Source organism: Diceros bicornis, chromosome 26 (assembly GCF_020826845.1).
Source record: "Diceros bicornis minor isolate mBicDic1 chromosome 26, mDicBic1.mat.cur, whole genome shotgun sequence".
Classification (NCBI taxonomy): Eukaryota; Metazoa; Chordata; class Mammalia; order Perissodactyla; family Rhinocerotidae; genus Diceros; species Diceros bicornis.
In genome coordinates this window covers 9,793,894-9,816,368 of record NC_080765.1, presented here as the reverse complement: position 1 = coordinate 9,816,368, position 22,475 = coordinate 9,793,894, and the positions used below count along the sequence as shown (strand labels likewise).

Here is a 22,475-nt window from a genome sequence, read left to right as displayed (position 1 = left end):
CTGCCCAATTCACTCACAATTGTAGGTAGTTGCATGGGGGCGGGGGGAAAGTGGGATGGCTGGCGACTCCAGGACATGGCGTGGGCCATGGGCAAAGCTCTCCCTGGCCTATGAGCCCTGGACCTGCTGTGTGACCGGGACCATCCACTGCCCAGCTCTGGACGGAAACCACAGGGGACTAATGCTTAGTATTCCATCAGTGACTGCTGGGAAGAGAAGAGGCCACCAGGACCTGCCTTACCCCTGTGGGTCACACCCCTGCACACAGTGCCTCCAAGGGCACTTTCCAGCCCCCAGAGGCGCAGACCCAGCACTGGAGCCACTGTGCAGCACTAAAGGGCAGCTCAAGCTTCCGGGTCCAAACCAACTGCTGATCCTCCCCCAAAACCTGCCCCTCCCGCCGCTTCCCCAGCTCTGAAACTGGCACACCTACTTTTCAGCAGCTCAGGCCCAAACCCTGGAATCACCGCACACCACATCCAGCCCATCAGCAAAGCCTGCTGGCTCCACCTTAACTCCCACCCAGACCCCACCTGCTCTCACCTCCGCACCCCTGCCACGTGGGGGATCCGCCCTGGCCCCTGGGTCAGGTCCCCACGTAGCCCCCAAACGACCCTATTTAAGTCTGGTCCTATCACGCCAACTCAAAACCATCTTCCGTCGGCTCTCCATTTGACTCGAAGTAAAAGGCTCCCAGGGATCTGACCCCACCCCCGTTACCCCACCACCACCTCCTCACCACCGCTCTCCCCTTCCCGCTCTGCTCCAGCCCCTGGCCTCCTTGCCCTTGTTCCAACATGCCACGCACACTGTCACCTTAGGACCTTTGCATCTGCTGCTCCTTCAGCCTGGAATGGTTTTCCCCAGAAGAATCTTGTTCCGTCGCCTGCCTCGGGTCACCTGATCAAGAGGAGCTTCCCTGGCTGTCCTCTATAAGAGCCCACCCTCCCACCTCTGCCCTGTCCCCTTCCCAAGTTTCCACCACCTGCCTGTCACCACCCGATGGTGCCGAGGGCTGCACGTGGATGACCTTGCTCACTGCTGGGCCCCAGCGCCAAACACAGTGCCGGGCATACAGTAGGCGCCTAACGAGTATTTGATGGGTGAGGGTATATGGGGCCCCCAAATAGAAAGTGAAGCAGGAATGCAAAAGGGGGGGCAGGGGCCACCAAAGTGGGTGATCCACCCTCAGCCCTCCCTCCCAGATGACCCTGGCCCTCTGCCGCCCCCACCAAAAACCCACCGCCAATGGGTGGGATATCAAGGGGGTTTTCATTTTCTTCTGAAAAAAAGATTTTTTTGTACCAAACTATTTAAATGAGAGCAAATAGGCAATGAACCTTAGAAACACAACAAAAAAACAGACTCATGGGGCGGTGGCGGGGGGGGGGGGGTGGCACTGGTCCAAGCTTCCGAGGGGCCATTTGACCACAACGATGAACAAGCCTTGAAAACGTGACCTTGTTCTGAGCCAGCAATTCTACCCCTGGGAATGCATCCCCAGGAAATGAGAGGCATGGACAAAGATCTTTCTTCAAGAGTAATCATCATGTTATTAACAACAGCAAAAAGAAAGAAAAAAAAAAGGCAAACTAAAATGCCCGGCCATCTAGGATTGGGTCATCGAAGGCTGGGGCCTGCCCTGGGCAGTAAACCAGCTATCCCTAAAAAAATTTTTTTTAAAACACATGACTTTGAAAAATGTTTAATAAAGAATATACTAAGTAAAAAGGGCAGGTTACAGAACTGTTTACAAAATGATCTTAATTTTAGCAGCATGTGCGTGTATAAAAAAAGTTCTAGAGGAAAGACACCAAAACACGGGCAATGCTATTATTATCTCCCAACAGCTGTCGTCGGCCCGTTCTCCATGCTGGTCCCAGCCCAGTGTGGGGTGCCGAGGCTGTGCCTGCCCACAGCCCCTCCCTCACACATTTCTTGGAGCACCCCAGTTTTCTATGTCGAACATCAGCAGTTTGTGCCAGCCCAGAATGCACTGCCCCTTCTGCTGAAGGCCCCCGTTTCCATTTGATGACCACCCCTCCCTACACTCCAGAGGTGACACCTCCATCAAGGGCAGGGCATGATCAGCCTGGTCCATCCCATCTCCTGGGCTGCAGGGTTTGCTTCTACAAAAAGCATGAACCTCAGTGAGCCAATGAGAATGAATCACAGTATCTTTGCCAGAGCTACCAGGAAAAAGGTGGCCTCTTTTGGGAGTCTGCTGAGCTGAGCAGACCCATGGGCCTGGGAGGAAGTATTGTTGACCCCCATGAGGACAGTGGGCCTGCCTCGAAAAAGGCCAAGAGAGAGAAAAGTAGAGCGAGGAGAGACAGATGGGGGAGGGTAGGAAAAGAAACTCCTGATTACTTGGTTTGAGCACCTGGATCCAGCCATACCTGAAACTAATTGCCTAATTACTGCTGTACTTTGGTTCTGTGAGCCCATTAATTTCCCCTGCCTTTTTCTAAGCCAGTTAAAATGAGAGTTTCTGTCCCTTGCAACCCAAAGAACCCTGCCAATACAAAATTCACCACTGACAGAACAAGGAGAAATTTTACCACTAAGAACCCCAGAGATTGACTGCACAACGTGAATGTACATAACACTACTGAACTGTACACTTAAAAATGGTTAAGATGGTAAATTTTACGTTATGTGCATTTTACCACGATTTTTGAAAAGAAAATATGAATAAACCATATCCTGGGATTTTTCAAAATTATATTCTCATTAAAACAAAAAAATTAACCTATAGACACCAATGGCCCAGCATGGCTCACCTCCCACCTCCTGGCTCCTCTTCTCCAGCTCCCGCTCAGCAATCTCGCTCAGCAGGGTGATGCCGTGCAGGAAGTTCTGCTCCAGGACAAGGCTCTGCACTGCCTCCAGCTTCTCCAGGGCCTGGGCTCCGGTGCCCGGGGAGGGCAGGGGCCTGGCCTGGGGCAGCTCTGCAGCCGCCGCCAGGGCATTCATGCCGGCCAGCGGGTCCTCCAGGCCAGGCAGGAACTGGTCGGAGCCCGCCTCCTCCAGGAAGCAGGTGCCACCGGGCACCGGGGCGGCCTCCCGGGCCTCCAGACTTGGGCACTCCCTGTCCCTGGCGGGCACATCGCAGTCTGCCAGTTCCAGGCTGGGCCGGGGCTCACTCTGTGCCGCCTGGGCCAGGCCTTCCTCCGGCACTGCCTCCGCCATGGGCACAGCCGTGGGCACATCAACGGGCACCTCCACCGGCTCCTCCTTAGCCTCGACCAGTGTCTTAGGTGTCAGCCGCGCCCCCAAGTCCAGGACAGCCGTGCAAGATTCTGTCCGGCCTGGAGAATCCACCCGCGCTTCGGCCCCCTCGGTGAAGTCTGGGCACCCCGGGGGCTCCGTGCCCTCCTGCCCACTGGCACTCAGCGCCTGGGCCTCCAGCAGGCTGCCTCCACAGCCCCCCAAGGGGCTTGGGGGTGCCATTGCTTCCTCGGGGGGCAGTGTCAGCGGGGACTCCAAGGAGGGCAGCTCTGCGGGGCCCTCGTCCATGTCCTCCACCTCTGCCTTCACCTCCCGCTCCACTAGCGGCGCTTCGTCCGGGCCCTCCCGCAGTGGCTCTGGGATCTTGGAGGGCGACAGGCGGAGGGGCTTGTCTTCGGGCGAGAGTGCCAGGCGCTCGGGCCCGTCAGCTGGGAGCGGCACGTCGGGGGCCAGGCCGTCGGCGTCAGCAGCTGCCGTGGGCTGCAGCAGGAACGGGTAGGGCCTCCCGTAATGCGGCGGCAGGGCTGGGAACGGGTACCTGGGCGGGATATCTGCAAGGACACCAAGGGTCAGCGGGGGCCCTTCTGCCATGTCTGATAAGCCCTCTGTCCCCGTCCACACCCACGCACCCAGCAGCCAGGACAGAGACCCACAGCCACCCTCTCTGCTTGGCCGGCCTGCAGGCCTGGGATGCCTCCCAGGCGCCATCGGAGGAACCCCAGGCCCTTTCTGCACGTCTGGGCCACAGAGAGAAAAATCAGCCACCATCCTGTGTCCCCCAGGGTCTCCGGGCTCAAAGGCAGAAACCACAGTTGGCTCCTTCTCTAGTCCCTTCTCCCTCAGCACCAAGAGCAAAGCGGGACCAGAAGCCAACGCTCAGTAAGACCCCAAAACCACCCCACCCAGCCTGTGCCATCTCTGCCCTCCATCCCAGAAGCACCTGCCCACCCCACCCCATTAAAGCAGAGTTAGGGCATCCAAGTTGTTCAAAAAATAACAGTAACACAGTGCTGCCTCCCCTTTTTTATTCTGAACTCCTGCCCTCGAGTGTAATCCCCGAGAGCAGGAGGGCGTGCAGCTGAACTTCTGCAGTGCTGGGCAAGTGCAGACACTCAGCAGGAGCCTGACCTGGGGAGACAGATGCACGGAGCACCCCCCAGGGCCGTCATGTGCTTAGCACATGACGTTAGCCCAGCACCAAATCTCCCCAGAGAGGGGAGCCACTTGCCCAAGATCACACAGCATCCTGGTGGCAGAATTGGAATTGGAACTCGGGTCCTCCCAAGTGAGCTCACACTTGTAACAGCCCCAGGGCGGAGGAAGGCGAGCCTCGGGCCCACCAAGGCACCTGCTGCCCGTCCCCACTGACTCAGGACAGGGGCAGAGTGCATGAGTGCACACAGCACATGGGGTCGGGGTACTGCCCAGAGTGGGCATCCCTGCACTATTACCAATGTGACAACTTAGCAGCTACTGTGTGCCAGGGGGTGCTAAATACCCTACAAGTCTGATTTTGCTTAATGTCAGGACAAGTCCCTCTAAAGTTCTAAGAGTACACCCATTTTCTCAGAGTCGGAGACAGATGACATCTCACTCATGCATTTGTTCCACGAGTGGCAGTGGGCCCGTACACAGTAGGTGCTCAACAGAGACAGAAAGAATAAAAGGATGAATGAATGAATGAGTAAATGAACAGAGAGGGGACCCGCTTCACTGGCGGCCAGAGCCAGAGCCGCCTGAAGCTTGGGCAGAACTGAGGTGAGGCCCGGGGTCTCAGCCGTGCTCCTACCTGAGAACAAGGCCTGGAAGGGGCTGGAGGCTTCCTTCTCCAGCTCCAAGTCCTTCTTCTCGACCACATTCTCAGGCGCCTCCTCCTTGCGGGTGATGCCAGGGGTGGGCGGCGGGGAGGCAGGCGGCGGGCTGCTGGGGTGGGAGCTGGGTGTGGCGGGGTAGGCGTAGGTGGGCGGCTTGGACACGTCCTCCAGCTTCTGGATGACCTTGGCCTTCAGGGCAGCCACAGGGGAAGCGCGGGGAGATGGCGGTGGGCTCATGGTCTTGCCATAGGTGCCCGCGGAGCCGGCAGCCAGGCCGGCGGGCTTCCGAGGCAGCAGCCCGGGGCCCGAGGCGGCCAGGCCAGCCTTGCCCGCGGCCTCCAGGCTCCGCTTGCTCACCTTCTCCTCCATCTCCGCCCGATGCTCCTGGGCCTTCAGCCGCTCCTGCTGGGGAGGCGGCCAGCAGGCAAGGTCAGCGCAGCAGGAGCCATCGCCCAGCACCTGCCCTGTCCCCAGCGTCCCCTCAGCCCGCGGAGAACCTCAGGCAGGGTCTAGGGTGCGGGCCGCCCACCCTCCCAGCCTGAGATAGACATTCCGCCACAGCACACGTGTAACAAGCACGGCGATCCTTCTAGAACCCCAGCAGACAGGGCAGGGGGCCTCGGTGGGCCTGAAGGCCGTCCGCTGGGGCTGGTGGGGGACCTCCAGTGCAGACCCTGGCCCTGCTGGGACCCGCAGTCAGGGTGGGGGGGCCGGGGCGGAGGCGTGAGCCTCCTGCAGTTGAAGAACCCGTGCCGCTCCCCAGCACCTTCACTGCATTAGGATAACTACCTTCACGGAGAACTCCCTACCTACTGAACGTTCTCCCGTCTTATCACATTTGGGTCTCGAACACCTCGAGAGGGTAGGGGGAGCCTTTTCTTGCCTTTGATGACTTTTGAGGAAACGGGAGGGAGCTGGCTCAAGGACAGCCATGCTCACAGCCAGGGCAGGGAAGAGCCCAGCTGGTGGGGGGGGGGGGGGGGGCCAGGCAGTCAGCACACAAAACACACCGGTAAGAAATGCTCCAGGCACCAGCCACTCTCACGATTATTAAATCTCACTGAACAACCCAGAGACGTAGCAATTACTAGCATCTCTGTTTTCCAGGGGAGGAAACTCGAAGCCCAGAGAGGTAAAGTCACTTGCCCAAGGGCACACAGCCAGGCGTGGCAGAGCTAAGGTTCAAACCCAGGGCCCTGTCTGTGCCTGTGCCACCTCTGCTGACTCCTCTGGAGCAGCTGCTTGCACAGGGAGGAGGGACGAGGCCGAGCAGAAGATACACATCCTGACCCTTCAAGGAGGCAGAGCTATGGGCTTCAGGGAGTCCACCCACACGGGGGGCTCCTCACGTCTCTCACCTTACGGGGTCAGGCCACACGGCTGTCAGAGGCCAGCCCCCGCCCAAGAGGGGAGCCCAGGGCCATCACGCGGGCAGCCCAGTCAGGTGGCCCGGAGAGAGGGGTCAGGCTGGGCTCAGGAAACATCCAATGAAAACGTCCCCAGGCCACAAGCCGCCTCTCCTGCCTTGGTTTCCCCACTGCTCCCTGCACCCCGCCCCTGCCAGCCCTCATCCACCTCTGGGCCTTGCTCACACTGTTCCCTCTGCCTGGAGGGCTTGGCCATGGTTGACTCCTTCAGGCCTCCAGGCCCGTGTCACCTCCTCCAGGAGGCTCCCCCTGACCACCAGCCCCTCTCGTCCTTCCTCCCTCACAGTCTGTAACTGTTTGAAGTTTCCGCTGGTTACCTGTCTGCCTCACCATCAATGGGGGGCCCCAAAAGGGGCCTCCACTGCCCCCATGGACCCCCGTGACCACCCCACCCCAACTCACCACCAGCTGGGCACTCCTCTGCAGCTCCAAGGCCTGGGCTGCCTGCTGCTGCAGGTACAGGAGCTCCTGCTGCCGCAGGAAGTGCTGCTGGGAGAAGAGCTGCAGCTGCTGGGCGTGGTGGAGGGGGCTGCGGCCCGGCGGGTACAGGGCCGGCCAGAGCGGCGGCACGGTGGCCCGCTCCATCAGCTCCGCTGGGGACGGACGAGACGGACGGTGAGGCTGCACCCGCCGCCTGACGCCCCGTCACCCCATCTTCCAGCGAGTAGACGTTTCACACGGCAGGGGAGGTGGGCTCGGCTGGGCACCTCCCCGGGTGCTTCCTGGGCGAAGCCTGGCCTCCCTTGGCACCCACACCCCAGGCCCAGGGAACACGGGCCCTGTCCACACCCCATGTGGGATGTCCCCAAGGCCTCACAGCTGGAGCATGCCAACGTGGGGACTCCAATTCCTCCTCCCACTACACCCAGTGGTCTGCAAGGTGGATTCCTGAGGGATGGGGCCACCAAGGCAGGGGCCCAGCCAGGGGAGCCCTGCTCTGCTTCTCCACATGGGCTTTCTGGGCAGGAGCTCATCGAAACAAGGACCACTGGGGCCATGTGACACGTGGAAACCACGGAGGTCAGAATGTCCTCTCTGAGCCCCAGTCTGCCTCCCACCCTGTTCAAAGGCTGGGCAGACACTCCCCTCCCCAGTAGGAAGCCCTTGGCATTAAGAGACGGTCTTGTTGGGCAAGGCCACTGCAGCCACTGCCCCGGGCCACAGGGCTGCCACTCACCAAAGTGAGGCAGGTGATCACTGGGAATGACTACCAGCTGGCCCGACTGGGGGTCCCTGACGAACTGGTAGGCCGACGGCAGGGAACCCCCCAGGCTGGGTGGGAAGGCGGGTGCCATGCCCTGGTGCAGAGAAGGGGGGCCCAGGCCTAGGAGAGACGCAGGCCCAAGTCAGTGCTGGGGGCCCAGGCCTACCCCCACCCCTGCCCTGCCCACTCCCCCGTCTTCTACCTCCTGGGGCCTCCACGCAGGAAGCCGAGGGGTGAGGGCCGGCTGACAACTAGCATGCCCACAGCCGCCACCCACCTCTGGGCACCCTCCCCAAATGGGCTTGGCCAAGGAACCCTACGAGGCTGATCCCATAATAAGTACCCTCCTTGGACAAGGAGGAGAGGAAGGGTCCTGCCCCTGCCCCAGCCGCCAGCACTGTGCTCCAGCAAGACTCAGGTTGGGCGTGCTCTAGCCCACCCACCGCCCCAGCCCTCCCACCAGATAGGGGAGCAGTTGCCCCACACTCACCATAGGGGTGTCCGGCGAGCCACATGGATGTGCTGCCCGAGCGAGGCAGCCAGGGGTGAGTGGCCAGGTGGGCCGCAGGGTCGGCAGACCAGCGACCTGAGCCCGCCAGTGCCGAGCCCCCAGTCACCATGAGGTTGGGGTTCAGGCCGTTAGCAGCACAGCTGGTGGGGTGCAGGCGGGCCAGGTCAGCCAGCTCCTTGCTTTCTCTGGAAGGGGAACAGAGGCTTCAGCAATAGCCCACACAGCCCCGGGGACGGGTAGGAAAGCAGAGGTGTCACCCGATGTAAACGAGGGACAGCCAGGCCTGCTGTCAGGACAGCACTGCACCCGGCTTCCAGACGAGCAAGCTCAGGCTCAGAAAAAAAGGGCCCCCGGGGCCGGCCCCGGGAGAGGGCCCACGCTCACTGGAGGGGGCTGTGGGGGCCACCTGGCCCAGGATCAGCTCCCGCTCTCAGGATCACAGCCCCAGTGGTCAAGGGGCCCCTAGACCCCCCAGGCTGCCCCGACCCCGCACCTGAGCAGCTTCTCCTGGTCCCGGTCCAGCCGCGCCCCCAGCAGCCGTTCCTCCCGGTGCCTGGCCCGCTCATCCCCACAGTCCTCTTCAGCTCGGCCGTGCCCTGAGGGGAGCAGGCAGGGAGTGAGCCCCCGTCCAGAGCTGGGGGCCCCCACTCAGAGCCCCCAACAAGCCCTCCATCTCTGAGCAGGTCCTTCACACTGGAACACCTTCCCTCGTGATGCACCTGCGGCCTCCGAAGCCTGGCCAGGGGTCCTCTGAGCCTGGAGACGTCCCTCCATCACCCCCCAAAAACCTGTTCCATGACACGCAGTAGCCGCAGCCACAACTGGACTCACAGGCATGGGTGTCGCAGTAAATGGACGGCGCCCTCCTACTACAGCGCCAGGCCGAGCGGGCTCCCACTACTCTATATGGAACGCCGGGAAGGCAGGTGCCGGGGCGCATGGAGAGGAAACCACAACCCAAGATAGCGGCCACCGCTCAGAAGCACAGCCAGACCCAGGTCACAGGACCCGGCCGCCATGCTGAGGTCCCTCATGCTTCTGTCTGTTGCAGACACGTGGCTAATCTTCTTAAAATCAAGATAGAGAAGCAAAACCAGAGAACACCATCCACGTGGGGGTGAGTGCAGGAGGTGGGAGCTGCCACCAGCTTGCCCGTGCCTGCCCTGCTGCCCGGCGGGCACCCCGCCCATGGCTGATCCAGCTGCACCTTCCCTGACCTCCCCAACCCCCCAGCACAGAGAAGGCAGGTCCCCAAGTCCAGCCTGGCACACAGCGTGTTACTAAAGGGGAGGGTCCCTCCTGGCCCGGCCATCTTCCACCAGCCCTGCCGCGGCCCCTCTTCCCAGGTGTCTTCTACACCACGAGCCAGAAACCGGTGCGCGTGTGGCAGCCCCAGGCAGGCCAGGACACAGGACACGGGACACAGCAGTCACCAGCAGCAGAGGCCACACTGTGAATGGCGGCCACGTGTCTTAAAGGAGACACCTGCTGAGCTTGGACTACCTACTTCTCAGGGTCGGCCTCCCTGGAGCTGCCAGGAAGAGGGTGGGCCGGGCTGGTGTCCTCCCTGCCACCCATCCAGGGACGCTATGCCCAGGACCCCACCAGCGGGGCACACTTGCCTGCCCTGAGGACCCTAGGAAGCCCCAGCGCAGCCTCAGCCCCCAAGGCCCAGTCAACTCAGGCGATGCGCTCAGGGAAGAGGCCGCCCCCAGCCCCCAGCACAATGACGTGATTGCTCTGCTGGAGACAAGCGTCCCGGGCCCTTGCCGGGGTCCATCTGCAGCCCCCTCACTCATGACCCTGTGGGCAAGGAGCCTACTTGGAGTGCTGCCGTCAGGCACCTCCCTGTCGCTTCTCCCTTCCTGCACCCCCAAAATAAGGGCTCCCAAAGAACAGAGCCCCCATGAGAGGCTCAGGGAGGCCGGCTTCTCCCTTTCCCTACAGGAGGTGGGGGCCCGCCCGCCCCAGGACAAGGGAGAGGAGCCCGGAGGGAAGGCACAGCTAGTGGCAGCTGGAAACGGGCTGGTGGGGCAACCTGGGCAGGCCTGGGAGGCCGGCCTAAATGTTCCGGAAGTTCTGGAGGCGACCCAGGACGATGGGGAAGCGCCGTGCACCTTTAAGCAGAGAAAAGCCAGAGAGGTGGGGCATCCGACGGGCAGGCAGGAGTGACGGCAGGCAAGAAAACCCATCTGTGGTCTGTCCTCCAGACTCGGCCCCCACGGGACGCAGAGGCGCATCCCTGAGCACCTGCTAAGTCATTTCACACGGGCCGCGGTCAGCAAAGGTGCTGAGCGGACACTCCACCTATGCCTGCACGAAGTCACTGCCACCGTTCCTGGCACGCGGCAGGCAGAAGAAGGAAGCTGAAGGGGAGAGACTGACAGCCGGAGAGCAATGCCGCCCCGTTTGGGGTGACACCCAGCTAGGGTGCCCCCGGCCTCCAGCATCCATGTAGTTCCCATATCCAAGGGGACCCTAAGCCCACCCGCCCCCTTCTCACAGGACTGGTCGGGGCCCCACTCATGCACCCCGAGGGGAAAGGGTAGCAGTGGGTTTCAGGCAGGCCTGGGGCATGGAGGGCCACCCCAAGTCCTGCAGCTGGGCCGGGAAATCAGAGCAAGCGCACGGGCTTCCTTCTTGCAGGGTAGAAGGCCTCCCAGACCCACGGAAACCCCAAGGGCCCTCTTGCCCACCAGGCCACCCTGGAGTCGGGGACAGGCTCTGGGCACGGAGCTCCCAGTGTCCCCAGAAGAGACCAGCACCTGGAGTGTAGCCTGGCCCCGAGCCCTCCGTCCTCTGCCCTAATCCCTCTCCACCACCCCAGGTCTCAGGGGCTTCCCATCCCAGGCCCCACTGGCCACAAGAAAACTGTCTGCAGGCCAGCCTCATCATGGAGCACCCGCCACCCGCAGGGTCACTCAGGGCACAGCTCCACACTGCTCCCTCCAAGTCTGGGTGGTTGCCAGAGGAACGTGACACACCCTCCACTACACCTCACCTCCAGGGTCGGCTGGGCTCCGGCCCCACTCTCATCCTTCCGCATCTCCCCATCCCCTCCAACCTCTGCTCACACCAGTCCCTCCTGTGGAGTACCAGCCCCCTGGAACCAAGCCCCTGCCTGCCCCTGGGCCTGGATGGTACCCCCAGCCTCTCTGCCCTGGCTCTCTGCACTCATCACGTGTTCCTTCCCCACATTAGGGCCACACATGCTACTCCCTCCACCCAGAGTGCCCTTCCCCTGGACTACTCAGCCTCCCCCATCAGATCACAACTCAAATGCCACCTCCTCCAGGAAGCCCTCCCTGACCATCTCTCCTCCATTACCCTCCCTTATTTGTCTCCTTCACGGCACTGACCACAACACCCACCTATTCTACTTATTCCCCATCAACCTTCTCCATCAGACTGAGTGTTGCTCTGGTTTGAGCAGTCACACTTCTGGCTGTCTACCTCTCCCCTACACAATGCCTGGCACAGAAGGAGCTGCTCAATAAACACCTGGGGAATGAATGAATGAATGAATGAATGAATGAACAGACTCATGAGGATATCTAGAGAAAGAGTGAGCTATACAGAGGAAACAGCAAGTGCAAAAGCCCTGAGGAAGGAGGCCACGGTAGCTGGAGAGAATAAGCAAGAGAGGGTGTAGAAGATGAGTCCACAGAAGGGGCGTGGGGGGTACAGGCCGTACGTAGGGGCTTGCAGGCCGTGGAAGGGAATATGGTTTGGATTTTGTTCAAGGTAAGAGGGGAAGCCACAGGAAGTTCCGAGCAGAGACGTGACAAAATCTGAGGATGCTTTGAAAACTTCTCATCCTCCGACTGCCTGTGGACAAGCAAACCAGAGGGCCCACCACCTCTCTGTGCTGAGCTCCAGGCTGGCAAGGGACCGGCTCCCCCGGGGAGGCAGGCATGGGGGGCAGAGGGTCACCAGCTCCAAGGTCCCAGAGACACAGGACACCACCTAGCCCCCAAGGCAAGAGCTTGGAGACAAGGGGCACGCACGTGAAAGCAGGGCCCTCGGTCGTCTCGGTGCGTTCTCACGTTCACGGTCATCACCCAGAAGGCAGTCCCAGTCCTCCTCCCCCTCCAGCTAAGGGGACTGAAGCACAGGTAGCCCGCCCACTCACGCCCCTGACCCACAGGGCGGTGGCACGGCTCAAATCGGGATCCTACTGGATCTTCCTCACCCTGGGGGTGCACGCCCCTCCCGCAGAGACAGGGCACAGGGTGGGCACTGGGGAAACGGCCACATTACTGTCATCACCCACCCGCAGGCCTGCCCCGGGGCCCACAGCCTATGCCCACCCCTCCAGGGGTGACACACTCAAATCCCAACCACAATGGCTGAGGCGGGCTTGGTTCCCACAGCAACCCCCTGCCGACTCCATCTGAGCATTTGGGCAGACATGGCTGCCACGGGCTCGGCCGACTCGGAGCCCCCTGGAGGCTGGGGCCGACACCACCGCTTACATCCACGCAGCCCCAGCTCTGCCCTGGGTGGTGGGGGACACCCTCACAGCCCCTCCGCCCAGATCTGAACCCCAACTTGCTCCACCACAGAGGTGATGACAGGCAAGGGAGAGAGGTGGGAGGTGCAGGCCTAGGCAGAGGGTTCAGGCTCAGGAGACCCTGGGCCCCGCACTCCCGTCCGCAAATAACGTTCCCCCCTTGCAGGGCTGCTGGGGGAGTCGGTGGCCGGGCCCTGTAACGACCGAGCGTCCTCAGGGGGCTGCCTGCTGGGTGGCAGTGACCGCACAGCTCTGTGGCTTCTCGGGCACGGGGCGCCGGTGGTTCAGGGCTCACAGGCCTAGATAACGTCTGTCCTTAGCCTGTCTCAGGGTCCAAGACCCCCTAAAGCCAAACCAGACCCTGTGTGGGTTTTTCCAGAAGAATCTAGAGCCATAGGCCTTGTCAGAAGCTCTGAGACCCTAACGCCCTGAACGTGAGCAGAGAAAAGGCAGGTCTGCTGAGGAAGCGCCTACCATGTGCCCATCAGCCCACCTGTCACCATGGAACAAGGCGGCCCATGCTGCCACCACACAGGAAACGTGGACACGGGCCGGGGGGCTCAGGCCTCTCGCTCCAGGTCACACAGCAGCAAGGGCAGAGCCTGGATTTGAGCCCTCTGACGGGGAGAAGGCTTACCCCAAAAACCAGAGACAGGGAGAACGGGAAGAGACCAAGAGACCTGGGGTTGACGCCTACCCACTCGGCTGCCAGTACCCCAACCTCCTCCCCCCGCCCAGGGTGCCCAGACGGGGGACAAACCACCACTTCTCACGGGAATCGTTCTAAGGAGAAGAATCCAGCCGCTGACTTTTCAACAGCACCAGACAACGTCGCTTCAGACCAATCCCTGAAGGTCTCGCCCCAAACCTGCCACCGCCACCCTCCCTCTGCCCCCATGCTGTCACGCACACATGGGCTCTCTCTCACACACATCCTCACGTATTCTCTCATACACACTCATTCTCTCGCTCACACGCGCGCACACACACACGACCCCATGGACACTGGCAGGTACACTGGGCTCCAGGATGAGCTCTGGGGACCATGAGCCCCCCACAGGGGTGCCACACCCTGTCACATGAGCATTCTTCCAGAGAAAAGACCTGGACAGATCTTTTGCCTCCCAGAGGGTTCCATGGCCCCAAACCTCTGTCCTGCCAGAGGGTCTGTCCACCACTGAGCTGGCCCCCTCCAAGCCAAGGGCTGTTGCCCACTCCTTCAATCCTAGACAAGGCAGGGCCTCATGCGAGCCCCCCAGGGTCAGAGAACAGGGCTTCCTTGGCTCTGGGGCACTCCACACAGAACAATGGGCTCAGCTAGTCATTCAACAAACATCCCTAATAATCACTCCCTCTGAGCCACCCAGGCTAGATGAAGACCCTTGGCAGCCGCAGTGTGCACGCAGACGGGCAGGCCCAGTGTGAGGCCCAGGGCAGCCCTATGCCTTACTGGCCTCGCCAGGGAGAGCAAGGCTGAGACAGCAGGTCTAGGAGGCAGCTGCAACAGAACACAGCAGCGGCCACTCACCATGCACAGAGAATGAAGCCCAGGAGTCGGCTGCGGTGGGCACAGGGGGCCAAGGGAGGGATGCAGACCCAGGAGACGTGCACCCAAGACGCCCGTGCAGCCTACGGGAGTCAAGTCTGGGAGATGCAGGGAAGAGGGGGGCCAGGTGGGGGCTACAAGCAGGGGCCAAGCCTGAGCTCACAGCCGGTGAGTACAGGGAGCGAGCCGGGGGCTGGGGACAGAGGTGCAGACAAGAAACCCAGGCTGACTGTTGAGAAACGACACAAGCAAGGAGCAGCGGGGCACAGCCTTCCAGGGCCCTTACGCCAGCCTGCCAAAGCCACACCACGGCACACAGAGCACAGCGCAGGGACAGGGGGCGGCCTCCAAGCCCACCTGCAGGAGGGGCCCTGGCTCAACAGCAGGCTCTCTGCCCTGCGGGCCAAGTCCAGAGTTCCAACAAAAATGCCACAAATACCACTCCCCAAAACCCCAGGAGGGATTCCAACAGTGAAATACCCAAGAAGCAAAGAAAACGCAACCAATCAACCAAGTGTCAGAAAAATGTTCAGCCTCCCTAGTAATTAAAAGAAATGCACCATTCGTCCCTACCGAAGTTAGCAACGTTTTTTTTTTTCTTCTAACGTTAAAACACAATTCTGAGGAGTCTAAAATGAAACAGACTCATACACTCCTAACAGGCATATAAAATCTCTAACAACCTAAGAAGTCACTAAGGTACTGAATGTCCCATGAGAACCCATAAGAACATCAGGACCCTCGTTTCTATCTGTTACACTCAGTCACTCATCCATCAAACACCTACTACGCGCCATGCCCCACCCCAGGTACAGGAGACACTGAACTAGGTAAGGTGCCGTTAGCTCCCTCGAAGACTTTGAATTGAAGGCGTAAAGCTGCTCTATTCCTAGAAACCTATTCTTAGATAATGACTCAAAATATCATCAGGAAGGTGCAATGCACAGAAATATTCAATGTAACATTGTAAACACAAAACCCTTGGAGAAGCACACACTCAGATGCCTGCGAGGGGAACGGCTAACTGAACTATGGCATGTGCACTGAACAGAACAGGAAAAGCCATTAAAAATTACACATAAAGTCTACAATCACAAGAAGGGTCAACCCAACTGTCACTCATGAAAAATGCAGGGGCCCAAGATCCTAAGGGTGCAAGGAGCTGTGCAGGTAGACGGGAATCACACAGGAAATGCATCCGGGGAAAGATCTGAGAGTGTTCAGGGTGCTGGGAAAATCTAATGGTCCTTTTTCTTTCTCCTTTTTTGCATTTTACACATTTTTCTATGTCCATAATGGAAAAAGCAATAAACTTTAAATCGCAGCGCTGGCCCACGAGTGGGTAAAGACACGTGGTGCAGCAGGAGGGAGAGCCGGGGTGCAAGGAGGCCAGGAGACCCCAAGAAGCGAAAAACAAAGACTGGAGGGGACCCAGGACCCACCTTTGACGTTGCTTAGCGACAGGGAGCGCTCCTGGTCGGCCAGCCCAGGCCCCAGCCGGCCACTGCCGCCACTGTCCTTCTGCCGGGCCACAGCCACCGCGATGCCCACAGGCGGGTGTCGCACCTCTGCCTCACCCTGGGCACCAGAGCTCTCGCGCCCAAAAGCCTTGGCGCTCTCGGGCCTCTCCGGGTCCCGCTTTAGCTGCCGACCCCCGGCCGCCGCAGGGACCCCGGGGTGAGGCAGGCGGGCCTGGGCGCGCGGGGTGCCCGTGGCAGTGGGGACAGGTTCGGGTTTCATGGTGCCCAGGCCCCCAAAGGGGCTCTTCTTGCCGCAGCCACCGGGGCGCACAGCCACAGCCTCGCGCGCAAAGCTGCCACTGTACTTGATGAGGCTCTGCATGGCCGAGGCCTCTCCCGGCCCATGCGCGGCGTGCAGGTCAGCGCCCGGCCTGGCGCAGGTGGCCGCGGTGCGGGGCAGCGCGCCCCCAGGGTCCAGGTAGGCCTTCTTGGCGGCGGTGGCAGCCTCCTCCTCGGCGCGGCTGGCGTGGTGGTGCTGCGCGGCCAGCACGGCCATCTGCGTGGTGGCAAAGTTGCCCAGCTCGAAAGGTTTCCACTTGGGCTCAGGGCCGGCAGGCGGGTGCGGCCGCCCGGCCTCCAGGCCGAAGAGCTTGGCGGCCTGCTGGGAGGCGGCGGCAGGTCCGCGCGGGGCGCGCTCGCAGGGCCGCGGCTCGGCCTCGGGCTTGAGCAGCTCCTTGTTGGGGAGGTAGGCCCGGGGGTCCGGGGAGGCGCGCGTGGCCCGCGCCGGCGGGGCCTCGGCGGGCGGCGGCCGCTTGAGCAAGCGGATCACGGAGCTCTTCTCGCGGAGCCCCTCGGGTCGCTCCGGGGGCGGCCGCGGGGACCCGGGCGGCGCCTGCAGGACGCCGGGCCTGCCCGCCTCGCGCTCGCGGGCCCTGTTGTCGCGCGCCTGCGACGCGATCTGGATGGGCCCCGGGCGCTCGTCGAAGGCCTCCACGGAAGGCACGAAGGTGGGCGCCACCACGCGGTGCTCGCGGCCCGGCTCGCGCGCCGCCGCCGTGGGGAAGATGGTGTAGACACCGGCGGGCGCAGGCTGCGGCGCGGCGAAGGCCCCGGCAGGGGCAGCGGGGGGCGCAGGAGGGCCCTTGCCGGGCGGGGGGGGCGGCAGCGGCGAGGGGCAGGGGCACGGTCCGGGCAGCAGGGCATCCGCGCGCCGCAACCGCACGCTCTCGTCCTGGCGCGCGGCCTCCTTGGCCCCGCGGGCCGCCTCGGCCACCAGCGCCGGGAGCCCCGCGTCCCCCGCCCCGTTGCAGAGACTCAGCGCCGGCGGCGGCGGCGGGTTCTTGCCCTTGGACTCGGCGTTGGCCGTGCCCGGCGCCCGCGGTGGCGCCGGCTCGGCCAAGAAGGGCGACAGGCGCTCCGCGATGCGCGGGGGCCCGCGGTCCTGGCGGCCCTCCGCGCGCGCGTCCTGGGTCAGGTCCACCACGCCGCGCGGGCCCACTGCCTCCTCGCGGGCCCGCGGGTCCTTCTTGCCGAACAGAGGGGGCGGCTCCCCCCCACGGCCCGCCCGCTCCTTGGCTGGACCTTCCCGCGACGAGCCTTTGGCCGGGGCGCCGGAGGAGTGGCCACCTGGGGTCCTGGAGGAGGGTGCGTGGGAGTGCAGGGCGCCCGGAGCCCCTGGGGCGGGCAGGTAGAAGCCGTCTGCGGAGAAGAAAAAGGCAGCTGTGAGCGAGTGTCCCTCTGCCTGGCCCAGGACAGAAGGGGGACCCTGAAAGGTGCCAGAGGGTGTCCTGCGACCCCAGGGGTAGGAAGAACCATGCACTGCACAGCCCTTGGGAGGGTAGGCTCTGTAAATGGACAGAACCGAGTTTAACTCTGCCTTGGCCAGACTCAGGTTCTCTCTGAGCCTCAGTTTCCTCATCTGTGAAAGGGAGTGAGGCCAAGGTTGTTTCAAGAGCTGCCCAGAGGACCAAAGAGGGTTAGAGGAGCAGAACACAACCAGAAGGCACCAGAAGGCTATGGATGGGCCCAGCGAGCCTGTGGGGGCCCTCAGGAGCAGGGGTCTTGGAATACCGAGCTGAGTGCTGCCTGCAATACTGGCTGGTGGTGGGGGCCCCAGAGAAGCCCCTCAGAAGGTCCCCCCACCCCCAGTCTCCCCACTCCTGCCTCCTGACCTTTCTGGGTATCGAAAATGCTGGGCTGGCCCAGCTGGCTGAGGAGGGGGCTCCCGCTGCTGGGGGGCTCCAGGTGGTTCAGGTGGAGGTAGGACGGGTACAGCCCACTGGGCAGGTGGGAGAAGCCTGGAAGAGAGAAGAGAGAAGTGGGCTGGACCACCTCATGCCTCCTCCAAGGAGCTGCCTTCTGGCCCTCTCTTTTTCTTGGGAATAAAGTGTCATGGCTGTCTGCCCGGCTCCCTGGGGTTTACCACCAGCCTCCAGGGCCAGGCATGCCCCCTTCCCAAGCCTGGCTCTGCAAGCTTCCTTCCAGTCCCAGGCAGCCCCCAGGGGCTTGGGTGTCAAATTTCCCAGGAAAAGCATCAGAATGGATCCAACTAGGAGGGTGATGATGGAGGATGAAGATGATGGCGGCTCTAATCACCAGCCAAGCATTGTCCACTGCTTGGCTTCTGTTATTTTCATTTAAACCTCAAAAAGAAAAAATCCCGATAGGCAGATACTTTTAATAACCCCATTTTACAGATGAGAAAACTGAGGCTCAGAGAGGACCACTTGCCCAAGGTCACACAGCAGAGGAGCCTGGCTTTGAACTGAGGACACCGGGACTCTTAACCTCAGCCCAACACGGACCCGGATGAGTGGTTTACGAGTTTAACGGGACCCTGCTCTGCTGTGTGACCCGGAGCAAGTCACCCCACCCAGCATCACCAGGCAGGTGCAGCCAGGAAGTAATTCCTCCTGCTGAGGATCCGCCAGGCCTCCTACAAGGCCCCCACCAGTGACGCCCAGAATCAGGGTCTTGTGGAACAGAGAAGACAGGAAAGGGTAGCCACAGAGAGAAAAACAAGACGCCTAAGAGGGCACAGGGAGAACGGAGGCCCAAGAGCCGCTCAGCAGGGCCCAGAAGGCCAGGCAGGCAGGCGCTGGGCACAGAGGAGGGTGCTGATGCTCTGCCTGGGCTGTGGGTCCTAGAGGACCACGGGCCCATTGGAGATCCCTGAGGAACATGGGTCCCCCAGGCCCCCAGTCACTCCCTCTGAGCCCAGGGGTGCAGGCCCTGTCCCTAGCCACACTAGACTGTGTCTCCACTCACAGCATCACCTGATGATGACATGAACAACAATCACAAAACAATAAAGAACACCTGATACACATCCTCTCAATCACTGAAACAACGCTCCTAGATAGGTACTGGTCCCTCTGCTTTGTCATCTGTGAAATGGGCGTAAGGGTCCCCATGGCACAGCTTGTTCTGAGGATAAAGGAGTTTGAGTACGCAGCACCTGGGACATAAGCACCCGAGGGGTTTGCTGTCCTTACTGTTACTACCAGTCCTTGTTGGTCAAGGAGCAAAGGGAGCCAGGGAAGGCAGAGGAGCAGGCTGATGGGACACGGGCACAGACGCGGCCTCTGCCCTTCAGGCCCCTCCAGCCCCCCCTGGAGGCTCGGACGGGACCCCAGCCCTGAAGGACTGCCCGCCATCCCAGGCCTAGAGACATGACCGCCCCTCTGTGCAGGGCACACACGAATCAACTTGGGAGGATGGCGGAAGCTCTCGGTGAGACTCTGGCCCGGAGGAGGGGCGGGGAGATGGACTGGGCTGCGGAAGGCCCAGGAGAACCCTCGGCCTGCACCGGGTGCTCCCAGGACCCCAATCTGCCGGGACCGGGAGCACCACAGGACACCTAGGAGGCAGGAGGAGGGAGCTGGCCCCCAGCATCCCAAATCTGCCAGAGCCGCAGGTGGGGGAGGAGCACAGGGTCCCCCAGGCCCACCCCCTGACTGGGAGAGGGGAAACTGAGGCTCCAGGCTTTGCTCAGGGCCAGCAGGAAGCTGGGCCACAGCACCCCCCCACCCCGCCATTCAGGGGCATCACTGCAGAACTGCAACAAGAAAGCCCAACGGTCCCTGGTCCCCTTGTCCCCACATTATTAACAAGCCTACTGCGCCCCAGGGAGACAGGGGCGAGCAGAACGAACTAGGCCCTGCCCTCAGGGCTCACCCTGGTGGGAAAATGGATATTTCACAAAAAATACACAGATAAATCCATCATCACAAGTGAGAGGTGGAACAGGGGAGGGGGGAGTGTTGGAGGTGAGCCCTGAAGGATGAACAGGAGACAGCCAGTGGGGTGGGGTGAGGGGCTGCAAGCAGAAGGAACAGCTCGTGCAAAGGCCCTGTGACAGTGACTAGAGGAAGCAATGAGCATCTGAAGAACAGCAGGGAGGCCAGATGACAGGGCTGGAGCCCCGCCGGCCACAGCAAGGGGGGTGACTGTGGGGGTGGAGGGGAGTGGGCAGATTTAAGAAGTGCTGGGGACAGTGGCCCAGCAGGCCTCAGCCCCTCCCACCTGGCATGCTCCTTACCTTCGTGGGCATGGGCGGCCCACAGCTGCACCATGGGCAGGTTGCTGGGGGTGGGGGAGCGGAAGGAGAGGTCAGAGGGCAGGGGCACCGGGCTCCCATGGGACGAGGCCGAGGGCCCCATCCCGCTGGCCACAAAGCTGCCCAAGAAGGCCTCGCCTGCAGAGAGAAGGGGGTGCTGTCAGGCGGCCACCAGGCCACTGCCACCTGGCCCACCGCCCCGAGGTCCCCGTCTCTCCCCCACGGCGCGGAGCTGACACAGGCAGTGAGACCAAACCCCAGCCCCTTGGCCTCCAGACGGGCCTGGCTCAACTCCACCGGACCCAGGCCTTGAGAAAACTGCCAGTGAGACACGGGGACGAGAAGGAAGGCCCCCATAGCAGGCCTGCCTCCGGGGCACCCAGCATCTCGGCAGGAGGGTGTCACCATCCCCACACACGGCCAACCCAGACCCCAGGGGGCACGGCTCTCCCCATCTGCAGGTGAGAGCTGAGGCTCGGGGGGGGGAGGGGGCAGGGACCTCCTGAGGCCACAGAGGGACGAGGTGGAGAGGGGCTCACGGTCGCAACTCTGCTCATGTTTAGAGCTCCTGGACTGGGAAGGACACCACAAGTTGGAGAACTACCTCCCGGGGGACTTCACTGCAGCCCAGGACAGGCCCAGATCCACCGAGTCCACGGGAGGCACCATGTACCCATTTTACAGATGAGGAAACTGAGGCTCAGGGCTGGGAAGTGCCTGGTCCCAAAGCCAGTGTGAGTGGTGACTCTGAATGCACACCCAGCAGCCTGTCCCAGAACTATAGTGCATCAGCAGATGAATCAGTGAACGAATAAGGGCAGTGAGCATGGGAGCTGGTTCTGGTACAGGGAGGCCGTCTCAAGGGGCTGTCCCTCCAGAAAGCAGAACCCATCCCAGGCCCTCAAATGGGGGCTGTGGCGGATGACCGCTGCTGGAAGGACCAGCCGCTGGGGCCTGAGGAGGAAGTGCGCCTGCCCTGGCCACGCCCCACGCAGCCAGGCCCATACCTGAAGGGACGCCTCCTCGCTCCCCCACCCAGGGCCCTGCCCCACAAGATCAACGCACCCCGCCCTCTAGAGGGAAACCCCGCAGGCCTTCAGGTCCCGGCCAGAGGGAAGCTGGTGAGACCTGTGCTTCCCTTCCCTGGTCTTAGTTTGCTCATCAGCAAAATGGGGTTAACAATGCCTCCCCTGAGAACCACAGTGAAGAAGGGAGGATCCCTTTGGCAAGAAGAAGAAGAATGAATCGCAACAGCGCCCACGCACTACAGCTCCTGAGCACCCAGCAGCCTGCGGGCGATCTGAGTCCTCCCACAGCACCCCCAGGAGGAGGGGCGGAGGCCTGAGCAGAGCCAAGTGTGGGTCACCAGCACCCAGCAAGGGCCAGCTCTGGCCGCCGAGCTAAGGGCTTCGCGGTGCCCCCTCAGGTGACTCTCCCCAAGTCCCTGCGAGGCGGCACTGTCCTCGGCCGCCCAGAGAAGCAAAGTGACCGCAGGGAGGATGCAGATGATCTGCGTCACTCGGGGGCCCAGGTGGCCCCAGCCTGGCCCACAGGGGCTCACAGACCCCCGCTCAACCTCTGGGCCCCCAGCAGGCCTGCACACAAGGCCTGGATACAACAGGCGCTCACTCACCACCTCCCGGGGGCACAGCATCCCAAAACGCCCACCCAGACCCTCTGGGGTACTCGTAGGGAAACTGAGGCTGCAAGGGGCAGGGCGTCCACCTTGGTCCCCCGCGCGGAGACGGCAGCAGCCAGAGCGATGGGAGGACACCTTCTGGCCACATGCGCCATCGCCACCACCCCACGTCCAGCCCCTAGTCCAGCCCAGCCCCGCCCAGCCCCCTCACCAGACTCCAGGGCCAAGCCCTCGGGACCCAGGGCCATGGTGGCCGGTCAGTCCACCCATACGGCCCAAGCCCAGGCAGCAGGGCCTCTGAGCCCCGCTGGGCCCCAGGCTTCCTCCTTGGCGGGCAGGCGGGTGGAAGGCTCCGGAAGCCGGCAGCCAGAGGTTTGCGCAAGGGCTTACATCAGCTGCCAGCTCTTCCTGCCCCGGCCGCGCGGAAGCCCGGTGGCCCGGGCCTGCCCCTGCCTGGGCTTGTGAAACCCGCCCAGCGGCGCGCCAGGCCCAGCGGGGCGTTGGGGCCCGGATGCCACCAACGGCTCCTGCCTGCCACAGGGGCCCAACGGTGCCCAAACGCCCTCCCCCGG

The 22,475-nt window shown here is 62.2% G+C and overlaps 1 protein-coding gene across 6 annotated transcripts in view; it reads right to left on the bottom strand.

Moving 5' to 3' along the window:
• TNRC18 (trinucleotide repeat containing 18) overlaps positions 1-22,475 on the bottom strand; it is an 89,123-nt gene that overhangs the window by 46,450 nt on the left and 20,198 nt on the right. For 3 of the 6 annotated variants that reach the window (XM_058569368.1, XM_058569371.1, XM_058569370.1), the window contains 9 exons: positions 20,247-20,402; positions 17,878-18,003; positions 15,689-17,404; positions 8,681-8,783; positions 8,167-8,372; positions 7,650-7,796; positions 6,875-7,065; positions 5,021-5,450; positions 2,784-3,782 (listed from right to left, as the gene is read on the bottom strand). In XM_058569368.1, coding sequence (XP_058425351.1) covers positions 2,784-3,782; positions 5,021-5,450; positions 6,875-7,065; positions 7,650-7,796; positions 8,167-8,372; positions 8,681-8,783; positions 15,689-17,404; positions 17,878-18,003; positions 20,247-20,402 — 4,074 coding nt within the window. Of the gene's footprint in view, positions 1-2,783; positions 3,783-5,020; positions 5,451-6,874; positions 7,066-7,649; positions 7,797-8,166; positions 8,373-8,680; positions 8,784-15,688; positions 17,405-17,877; positions 18,004-20,246; positions 20,403-22,114; positions 22,281-22,475 lie in introns of those variants that run through there. The other 3 variants (XM_058569372.1, XM_058569369.1, XM_058569373.1) reach the window with 3 other exon arrangements.